A 12,106-nucleotide genomic window follows, 5' to 3' on the forward strand; every position below is an offset into this window, starting at 1 on the left:
GAATACTCTATTACACATACATGTACATCTACAGTACACGTAGCTAGAGTCAATGAAAAGTCATGAACAGAACAGAGGCATACCCTACCAATGCTTTTCTTGAGGCAGAGCACATATATCTGTTGAGTGTAGTCATGTCAACAAAAACAAAATATCTGTACATAACATATTATTACTAATGACTGGAATCATAATGCGGTTGCTAAGCCTATCATTAAAAGGATTAATTACACTTAGCATTAACAAATTTAAGGTGCCAACTCATGTCTTCTTTCTATGATTATCTGTTTTGTAAATCATCAAAACCCCATTTGTATATATATTGCAATCATCCTAATGGAAATGAAGTGATATTTGCAGCAGTCATATGGCCTTCAATACCATATTCAATTTTAATATCAGTGTTAAACGTGCTGGTCTTTGCAGGATGCTGAGTTTGATCTATCAGGTGTACATATACGTACATGCACACATATACATGTAATTTTATCCTACAAGACTCCAAAACCATAAGAAATTTTTTACGAACTTATCTGTCTTTACTGTACATGTAATACAACAACTTAACAAAGAACTAAATAAAGAATGAGAAAAAAAGAGGGAAAGTTATTCAGATCTAAAAACATCAACCTTTCTCTATCAACTTGCACTTACATGGAGACTAACAGAAAAGCTATCGGAGGCAATACAGTGCTGACATTTATGGGAATATTGATTGATTATTGATCTAATAATTGATTAACTACTGCTCAGTGAAATCCATATTAACAGTCAAGCCTTGAATAAAGTTGGAATAAAATATTTATTGATATCAATTTCAATTGTGATGCATTTTTCTGCTTAATAACACAGCAATAAAATTATGCTTCTCATCCTGAATGCAATATTGATTTTAAATAAGGACGGTTTGATTTATCTCAAGCTTTGATAGTAGAGTGTATACCGAATGAAAAGATCTTATCATGTGAGAATAATAATTTTTCAAATTTGTAATTTGTCAGTACTCAGTAATAAACTTTTTAAGCAATAATCAGGGGCTGTATTTTGAACATTGTCTTTTCTCAGAGATAAGACAGAATTGGTATTCTGGTGGATGTCATAACTTATGTCATAAATTTTGTCTCTCCTCTTTAGCACACACCAAAAACACACGATTCAAAAGCACACAATCCAAATATACAAGCAAAAGATGATACCATAGTACGATAGTATCTTGATACCATGCAAACTATATGTCAATCATACAGTGATCATATTATTATTCAGATTAGATTGTTGTATAAGTTTCATTCATCATCCATGACTATTTTCAGAAATATTTTTTTTCATGCTACAAGTTGTTAGGCAATAGATATTAATTTCTCTTTACTTTCTGTTTTTCCTTTCTTTCAATCTCTCTCTAAGGTCTGAAGATCCTTCTCAGCTCCATATATCTCTCTTCCCCGGCCACTTACATTGACGAGTGGATACCATGCGCGACCAAAAAAACACGTAAAAAGGATGTCTTATTCAAGATTGGGCACGTTACGTACGTAACGTGATAAGGGTGTCAAAAACACAAAAATAATGGAAAAAGGGTATCTATTTCGCTAGGAAAGTTACGTGTTTAGGGTCAAATTTGCGGGGATGATGAAACAAAATTAAAATGTTTTATAAAGGATGTCCTCTTTGCCCCAACAATACGTGTTTAGAGTCCGATTTGCGCGAGGTGTGGAAGGTGGGGCCGTGCACCAAATGGTGTGTAAAGGTAAAACCGACGGCCGACGGACCCGTGAGATAACAAATATCGCTGTACTTGTTTAGGGGTTCATTTCAGGGAATACTTGCCAAGAGTGTTGTTTTGTTTCCAATACTTGTTAAGGGTAGGGTTTCAGACGCTAATACTTGTTAAGGGGTGCATTTTCAGAATATGGAAAATACGTGTTTAGGGTGCTTTTCTAGACCCCATGGTCGCGCATGGTATCCACTCGTCAATGGAAGTGGCCCCCCCAGGCTCTCTTCGCAATTAAGCGCACCAACATACGCGCAGTTGTGTGATGCCAGCTACTATATTGAGGATACGCCGATGCGCTACCAGGCCTAACTATTGGTTAGAAGGGCTCCCACTCAGATCTAACTGTGATTTTGATTAGTTTGCTTTCGAAAAGATGCGGGGAAATTATACGAAAGGGAAAATACAATGTTCAGAAGACAGGTTTGTGACAATCATAGTGATTGTCATAGCGATTTCGGAGAGAAAGACAAGATTTATTACGAAAGTTATGACAGTGTTCCAGACTACCACCCATGCATGGTCATCAAAATATTTGGAATGAAGAATCTATCAAAAGATTAAAAGATAAAACTTTTCAGAGGCTTTTGAAACATAACAACAAAGTGATTGATGAGTACAGTGTAGATTCAAGTATTGCTGTACATGTACTACATGTACATTGTTGAGAACATTATTGGAATAGCATTACAGAGTATCCAGGCAACAGAGTATCAGTTTAATATTAACAGATTTGTTCTTAATATATGCACACATGCATACCACATTGTGTTTGTTTGTACAATTTGCAATTTATTTTCAGTCAGAAAGTGAAAAAGCGTATCGTGTTCAAAAACTTACGCTACCTTGTTTTCCATCCCCTAGGGCACATGACTTGATATTTTGTGGTTTTGTTTAGTCTTTGCGACAATTTTTTAAACAGGCCTACATAGAAATGACAATTATTGACTGAGTTTCAATTATAAAACGTGTTACAAGATCCAATCCCTAAAACAAACAAAAATCAGTGGCCCATAAAGTGTTAAAAACTTTAATAAGGAACTTTGTCATTATGGCCACTACCATAGTAACTGGGATTATCAGCCAATCACAATATAGCCTGCTGATGTAGTTACAATAACACCAAAGTTACCATGCATGTAATTGTAACTCTTTATGAAACAGGCCCCTTGTAGCAAACAATATTAAATAAAAGTAAAATAAAAATGTAAGAATTAAATGTAAGCAGCACATGGATGACTTCTCTTTCATCTAGACTCATGTGTTTTTCACAATCCATAACCAAGGTACACCATGTTATTCTGAGCACCCATATTTATAACTTAAAGATCAATAATGATACAAAGGGGCATAGCAAGCTGCAGCAATCAGGGTATTATGGCTGTATAAGAGAGAGCAGACAATGCTGGGGGAAGAAGTGGGTTCATTCAAAATAATGGCTGTAGGAGGAAAAAATCGATAACACCTTAGTGACCAAGATACTACAGGGATGTAAAGGGGATTAACAATGCTAACTGGTCCCTGTACTGCTGCATACTGGCCAGCTCATGAGGGGAAGCTCCCCCCCCCACCTATTCCCCTTTTCCATAATTTCTTTTTCTTCAATAACATGCCATTCTCTCTCTTTTTTCCCCACAAATTGAGTAATTTCTTGGAACATCTATTCTTATTAAGTTATTCCATTATTTAATGCTGAATTCTTTTATCTTATCCCAATCTCTCTCTCTCTCTTCTCAATTTCTTGTAACAACTAACATGTATCTTAATATCCTAACGTCTCTCTCTTCTCAATTTCTTATTTCATGTTATCATACTATCATTTTTTTCTGGGATTACTTTTTATCTTATAAATGCCAATCTCCCTTTTTTGTAATTTCATTTTCTATCTTATGATATTCTCTGAAGTCTTTCACCCATCCACCTCCTTTTAATTTGTGTGTCCTAAAATACACTGCAGGTTTTTATGAAAAATGGTTCTTCAACAAAAATGTGTAGAACTGCAGCCAAAGTCTACAGTATAGTACAAGGTGTATGTAGGTCAAAATTTACAAATATTCTTTCAGGGTCCACTTTTCACATTCTACTCCTGAACATTGGATAAGCGTTATTCATTGCAAAGAATGGGATATTTCTTTTATCATTTCGGGGATGAAATCGCCCAGAGTCCCTGTGTATCCCCCCCCCCCTCCCTCTCTGAATATCTTTCAGAGTATTGAAATAATTTGTATTTTAGAAGTCTTGAACAACAACAAAATATCCAGAATCTCTAGTTCCCTACACACTCAAGGTGGGTTTTGAACCATGGATGTGCATACATGTACATGTATTTGCTTTACATGAATGTGCATCTGCTATTCTGCTTCATTAATATCAAATGTACTACAATTACACCTCCAATACTTGACAAATTGCAATATTGATTTTTATATTGAAAGTTTGATGCGTTAACATTTTTGATATGGCATTTTGGCCCCAGTACTGGAAAAATACAGAAGTATACCTAAGCTGTATTGTATGTGTGTACATGGGTCTTTCCATGAAGCTGGGGCATAAATTGTGACATTTCAACACAAGTTAAAAATCACAATTTATACATTCATTTGTAAAGACCATACAGATTTAGAATAATTTTTTAATGAAGTTATTGAGCAAAGTAGCATCAGGATAATTACATTTGGTCAAAAAAGTCATATTATGGCAATTGGGTTTTCCAAAATTTGATACAATACAAGTACTACATGTGTATGCACGAACCTCAGATTTCCTATGCAAACTGATATTTCAAAAAGAAATCTGAAAAACTTTCATTATGCTAGCAGGTGTAGCATAAAACTCTATGGTCTAAAGTATATGTAAATAATAAATGCATTTTAGTATTGAGTTATGCTGAAATGTCACTATCTACACACGCAGCCCAACTTCATGGAAAGACCAACAATGAAAACTCTTACATGTACATGTAATTCCTTCATTAATTAATTAAAAAGGTGACAACAAAGACATTTACAAAAACATCAACATCCCACAACCCAGTTTTATATATTTTCTTGGTTTAAAATGAAAGTACAAGTTTAGATTGATTTTCTCATCAATCTTGCTGACTGAAATTATTCATAACTTTACTTATGGTGGTCTTCCTCAGCAGCACGAGCTAGAAAAGCCAATGTACAATATTGACAATGTACACAGATTCATTTCAGCTGTGGCATTGTACATATCGATACCCCCCACGAACAGATTGAATAAACTTGAAGATCAAAGATATATTTCTAACCAAACAATAATGGGACGTTTTAGCAAATCGCACTGTTTACACGTCACCAGGCAACAAGGTTCAGGTATCTAGCTAAACGGTGAATGGATGAGTGCTAGCGCTGTTTGAATAGGAGATATGAAGAGAAATGGCATGGATAATGTACAAAGGTGAATTTATATTTGACAGTCAAGTGCACAATATGAGGCATGAGTTTACTTGTGTTTATTGGCTCTTTCATGAAAATGGGGGTGAAGTACATGTAAGTAGACATTGGGTGATTTCTTGTTGATGCTGGTTCTGGTTTTGTTAGATTTTGGGGATTGTAGCTCCAACACTCTCCTGTATTTTATCGAGCTGACAAAAAAAATTCACATTTTGATGGCTCGATGTAGCAAAAGTCATTCCAATATCAGCTTCATATGATTTGTTTCCGTGCTAGCTGATGTATGTAAACAGAAACACTGTGGTCCGTGTTCTCAAAAGAAGTTTCATTGTATCCTGGTAGAAAACCATGGACTATGCCGATTTCTTGCATAATCGCGCTTTCTTAGTACCCTTTGCCAAAAGATTATGCGATGAAATAAGCGTAATTATCAGCATATTAGTTCAAGGTTTGTACCATGATACAACTGACATCTCTTTCGAGAATAAGGGCCCAAACACCAAACTTGAAATCACCCAATTGGTGATATGACTATGTGGCAACATTTAATGAGGACAGAATGCACTGGCAGGAGTTAAAACTTGGCAACAACACCCAAAGCATTTATTCTATATTTGACAGCTTAATGAGTGTATTAATGTTCCATTCACCAAACATGAAGACAACTTTAAACATACCTTTACAGCTGGGTCTAGTGGGTCAGTCTGCAAACAATTAATTACATCATGTAAATTAAATCTTGGTGTTATATTTAGGTTAGAACTTCCATAATAATGGAAACATCGTTTGTTCAAAATCATAAATAAATTAAATATCAAATGTTTCAATAGATTGAATTTTAATCTGGTCCAGCATATGTATGTACCCAACATTAGACAAAGGATTTTTGGACCTACAAAAGCAAGTACAAGTGTACAAGTTACATAAATAAGATTCCTCCTCAATCAATATGGAAAATACACAGTATGATGTTCTTTTTTTTTCTATATCAAAAGCTGCAAATGTCATGCATGAAATAAAAATAATCATGTGTGTTTGAAAGAAAGTGACATGCTTTCCATTCTTTCATGAATACAGCATACATGTACACGTACATAGTTCGATTGACAAAATTTTTCATGTAGGCACACTTACCGATAATCTTGTCTTTTGTGGAGTTAATGTTTGAATTTTATTGTACCTGGTTGGGAAAAAAGGAAGAAGAAATGGAAGGAATGAATTACACATTGTCATAATTGACAATTTATAACATAAATCTAATGACATTGACAAGTTGATTTGAATAAAAAGAAAATATATTCATTACATCAAATAAAGTTTTGCTCAATGTGACAAAAGAGAGTATATGAAGAAGGGTGATACATTAAAATGAAGGTGACGATGACAACAACACTCTTTTCTTCTTAACTTCATATGAAATATGAGATATTTCAAACCTTAATCCTATTGGCTCAAACTTGAAAAACATCCAAGTACATGTACCATTACTCTTATTGTAGCTTTTTCAAAAATGAGCTTAAATTAAAAAATTTCATAAATTTAAAAGCAAAAAAACCAAACAAACATGTAACATCATATGCTTTCTCAGCTCCGAATCCCCTGTTGTGTTGGGTGAAATTAATAGGCAAAACTAACATGAATTTCTAATTTACAGATCTATCTGATTCATGAAATAATCAGTGTTATCCCTGTGTGATTTTTCCGTTTATTCAATTCATCATAAGTTGCGAGTGGATACTTGATTTAGTAAAAAAAAAAATATTCTGGAGCTCTAGGGAATCATTTTTTGGCAATTGTGACTGGCAGGGAAAGGGGAATTGTCGTTGCAAGCTTGATAATCAATGAAATAAAGGTGAGCTGTGGATCAGTGGATTTTGATTTATTCATGTGAACTGAATGACAGTCAGGGGATTGAATCCCACCATGGTATTAAACTGTTAATCCACTTGTTCAACAAGGTTACAACTTACAAGCAGAACCTACATTTAATTCTCAGATCGCCAAATAACTAAAAACTTAAACCCACTTGATTAACTATCAATTAGGTCTAATGGCCATTTGGTCTAAAAACATCACTTGGCCTAGTACTAGTAGATGGTCTAATTTCCACTTAATATACTTTGCATTGTGCAAAACAAACACTACCGGTACTTGTACTTGTAGTTCATTTAACCACACACTAAATGGACATTAGACTTGGTGTGTTTGCTGGTCACATTTACTGCAACATCTCATCAAAAGTGATCATACAGTATGTGGAAAATCTCTACTTACATGTACTATAGTTTCTGAATTACCGGTAATAACTTTGTGTTTGTGGATGCATATGTGCTGCCCATGATTACATAAATTATTTAAGATATATATCCCGTAAGTGAAGAAAACACTTGTTCTCTTGCAATACTTAGAGCTTAAATGGTGAACCATGTGTAAACTGTCTGTGTGCATGCATGGGCGGCAGGGATATTTGATTAGAACATTTTTCGTAGGTGATTTTCAGAGCAATGACATTTCTATATTGGAAATATGAGTGTGGTAAGGATGGATCTTAACTTTTTCCAATTTCCTATCACATTAGGGATATTCATAAAAGAGCCACATAATCTTTATCAATGAGTTGTAGGCCTATACAGTACATTTCATACAATCTGATTCTATTGACTTTCCTAGTTTCCTTACAGTTGTTTAAACAAACTTTAAATAAATGTTTTACAAATTCAACTTTAAATATCAATTTTCATGCAATGGATATTAATAATTCAACATGGTTGTTTAGCTTTAAATGTCAAAAGCTTTGTTTACAAAAATATTTATAGAATTCCTGATCAATTCAGATAAAGTAAAAAAACAAGTTGCATCTTACATGTAAGACTTTTTCTTTTTGCTGTAGAGTATATCCACACGAAGCAAGATCTTTGACAGTATTATGATACACACAGCTCCACAAAATTCTAAATGAACTTGCTAAACTTGATAAAGTTTCAATAATTTACTTCATGTACAACCTGGGTGAAAAGGCCTGCTGCTCTGCAGTGATTAATTCTAATCCAAATCACGTTTAAAGGATAAGTCCATCCCAACAAGAAGTTGATTTGAATAGAGAAAATCCAACGAGCATGACAATGAAAATTTCATCAAAATCATAAATAGGAAAACTAAGGCATATTATAGTTTTGCTTAATTTCGTAAAAAAGAAATAGGCACACCCTGATCTGTACGCAAATTGATGAAAGGACGGATGACATCACTTGAGACTATTCATTTGTATTTTAATATATGAAATATTCAAATTTTCTCCTTATTGTCCTGTGAAACAAAGTTTCATTCCTAACTGAACATGTGGATTTACCATTGTTTTAATATTATGGTTCAATCACTTTGAAATGATGAAATATTACAAACAATAAAAAAACAAAGAGATACATGTAGTGAGGGACATCATCGACTCTCATTTGCATGTCAATTAGTTGTGTGTATATACATCCATGTACATAAATGTTTTGCGAAAAATAGACAAACCTTCTTACATGTAACACCCGATTTCGATGAAATTCTCAGCGTTATACTTCCTTTACTTTGATTTCTCTGTCAACAAAAAGGTTGTCTAGAAGTCCAATCATAAATATCAGATCTAGTAGATATGTTTTCTTGTCAAAACTGGAAATGAAATATTCTCTCACTCCCCCCCCCCCCCAAAAAAAAGGATTTAAGGTAAACACCATAAAATCATTAAAACTTTAAGCATGTTTGTTGCAATGTCATTATGCCTTCATGAAATAAAGATTTATAGATCTAGGTAGACCTAGATCTACTCTTCTCGTCATTCTTTAAGATTAGATCATCTGTAGTATTCTAGATCTACACATACAGTATAGCTAACAGTAACACCTTAGATTTGCTCCAATCTAGATTCTAGACTAGAGTCTCTACACAAAAACAGCCTAACATGCCACTGCCATTGGACACTACACACAAGTTCTTTTTCATTATCAAACATAAACATACCGGTAACCATCATTTCTGGGGATTTATTTAACAATTTCTGACATTTTACTACATGTATAATCCCCAGTGAGCCAACGCAGTTCAGCGGAACAACCAAAATACAGAGACTGAAGCTTTTGGTCTAAATCAAACATTGCAATGATGAACTAAATCTACACGCTGGCCTAGCTTAGTCTTGAGGACTCCATGATGATGTCTTTTTTAAATACTTTGACATATATATACTTCTTCATCATTGGAGTCTTGAACCGCTTTTCCCTAGGAAATCCATCTTTTAATATAAAAATCATGTAAATTGTTGTGATTTTATTAATCTCTACACCTTCCTATGCCTAATGCGTAGGAAAGTTTAATAAAATGGCCAATTAAAATGTTCAAGAATGAAGGTTTCTTACCAGACCGATGTCGTGTAGATCCCTCGATCCAAATGTACACAACGCAAATACAATAGGGTCGACCCTTGAACCGCTTGTGTATGACGTACATCCGGTTAGCGATGCCATTTTGAAGAACAATTTATAGATAAAAATTATTATTTCACAAATACTAAATTTATTACGTGATTATAAATAATTAGTATAATACTGCTAATTATTCATAATTACGTAATAAATTTTAGTATTCAAAACGGCATCGCTAGTAACCGGATGTACATGTACGTCATACATAAGCGGTTCAAGGGTCGACCCTATTGTATTTGCGTTGTGTACATTTGGATCGAGGGATCTACACGACATCGGTCTGGTAAGAAACTTCATTTTTGAACATTTTAATTGACAATTTTTTTAAACCTTCCTACGCATTAGGCGTAGGAAGGTGTAGAGATTAATAAAATCACAACAATTTACATGATTTTTATATTAAAAGATGGATTTCCTAGGGAAATTCATCTTTGTTTACATGTGTCTCTTAAACACATACCGTAAGGGTACTAGTATTCAACCCGTTTGGAGAGTTTCCTCAAATATATAGAAATATAGAATTTACCTGAATTTCAGACCCGTCTTATTTCCAAGAGCAAATGCTGGTTATTCTTTTTCCGTTATTTTTTTCTTCAACCAGTTGACTGTGTGCGCGGGCGATCGAATTATACGGCGACGGATTTTAGTACTAGTATTCAACCCGTCGGTACTAGTATTCAACCTAGCGATGAAAGATAGCCCTGTCTCTCTATCTGCCCTTGTCCCATCCGACTAAGGACTAGACCATTTGAGATGAGACCAAACAGGGAATTAATCAAGGCCAGAGACTTACATAGATCTAGATCTAATTTAGCAATCTAAACCCTTTTGAGATTTGCTATCAATCCTCACTAGGTTGAATACTAGTACCATTCAGTGCAAAAGGCCATCGCCGCATAATTCGACCCTCCGCGAATACAGTCGACAGATTGACAAAGAAAATATCGACAACAGATTACCCTGGAAATAACAAAGGTGTGAAATTAAGATAAATTCCCCATTTCTAAATACTTTGGGGAATATGTCAAAATCTTTGAATTATGCCGGGTTGAATACTAGTACCCATACGGTATATGAAAGGCGGTTCAAGACTCCAATGATGAAGAAGTATATGTCAAACTCAAAGTATTTTAAAAAGACATAGGGCCTAGACATCATCATGGAGTCCTCAAGACTAGGCCTAAAGTTACATGTAGCTACTTACTGATGTCTCTTGAATCCTTCACTGCCAGCTGCAACATAGAAATGGTTATTTTCAATGCCTCCCAAATCTGAAACTGCAGTCCTGCCAGATGGTGTATATACCCGTCGTACAACACCACCAGTTTTTGTCTTCACTCTTAATGTGACAAGTTCAATAAAAGCGTCCCAGTTTTTAACTTGTCGTGGATTGACGACAACCTTTTTACACTGAAAGTTTGTATCTCCATTCCGATAAACAAAAATACTTTTGGCCGGCGTTGATTGAAGAGTTGTTCCGGATGCCATGGTGAAACAAAAGTCTGATCGACCAATAATTTGGCCGATCGGAAATTGTTAAAGAAGTTGTCCTAAACGTATGCCGCCGACTCACATGCAGCTGCAATCACCACCTTACTACGGCGAGGCTCTGATCGATCCAGCGGCAATCAATGAACTACGCTCCCCGGGAGTGCAGGGTCTCATAACAGCTCACTCTCGCTACTCTAGATTCCGAAGACGGGAACACCTCCGCAAACATTGTTTAACTTTCAGAGAACATCTTGACACTTGATTTCAACTTGCTGCTTCGAAACTGATTAGTCTAAACTTGTTTTTCCATAGAAGTTACAGCGTAAATAGTATGTTTGTACTTTCTTGTTTGCCACAAATTTCAGAAGTTTGTTTAATGAAGATGATACCGATTTTTTGCAGTGCATGCAGTGCATGATGGGACGACTTGTTTACAAAGCGTGTGTGTCAACATCTATGTTGTCCATAGTTACCGCATATAGAGCTTGCGGAAGATTCTTCCAGCTTCGTACAATTTCATTCAACCTTGCAACAATAGGGTTTTATTAGGAATTGCATTGTCTTACAAGTTCATTTTTGTTTGTCTTCTCGTTGAAGGGCAGAAATCATGCAATGATTTTACTCATTCGTAGGTTTAAATTTAGCTCCCCTCCCCTTGGCGCTCTAAATAATTGCATTATTTGGCGAGTGCATGATGCCTAAAGTTTTGTCCAATTTCATATTTATAAACCCTTTTTTTCTTAAACAAATGCCGCTAAAACGAGTTTGAAATATCATAAATATCAACTGAAATAACATCAAAACATCAGCAGCAACGATTCAAAGGACAAGTTATTATGATAACCATCTCATCAAGTTTATGGATATTATGATAATAATAATAATGATGATGATGATGATGATAATAATAATAATAAATAATAATATTAGTAGTGTTAATAATTATCATTATTATTATT

General features: G+C 34.7%; 1 protein-coding gene across 3 annotated transcripts in view; it reads right to left on the minus strand.

Moving 5' to 3' along the window:
• The window catches only part of LOC129265277 (cell surface glycoprotein 1-like), a 30,134-nt gene extending 18,538 nt beyond the window's left edge, over nucleotides 1-11,596 (minus strand). For 2 of the 3 annotated variants that reach the window (XM_064099766.1, XM_064099777.1), the window contains exons 1-3: nucleotides 10,861-11,596; nucleotides 6,325-6,370; nucleotides 5,868-5,894 (exon numbers count right to left, since the gene is read on the minus strand). In XM_064099766.1, the coding sequence (XP_063955836.1) occupies nucleotides 5,868-5,894; nucleotides 6,325-6,370; nucleotides 10,861-11,144 (357 nt within the window). In that variant the 5' untranslated portion in view covers nucleotides 11,145-11,596. The remainder of the gene's footprint in view (nucleotides 1-5,867; nucleotides 5,895-6,324; nucleotides 6,371-10,860) is intronic. The other variant, XM_064099772.1, reaches the window with a different exon arrangement.
• Nucleotides 11,597-12,106: the final 510 nt, after the last annotated feature.

This window comes from Lytechinus pictus, chromosome 1, assembly GCF_037042905.1.
Source record: "Lytechinus pictus isolate F3 Inbred chromosome 1, Lp3.0, whole genome shotgun sequence".
Taxonomy (NCBI): domain Eukaryota; kingdom Metazoa; phylum Echinodermata; class Echinoidea; order Temnopleuroida; family Toxopneustidae; genus Lytechinus; species Lytechinus pictus.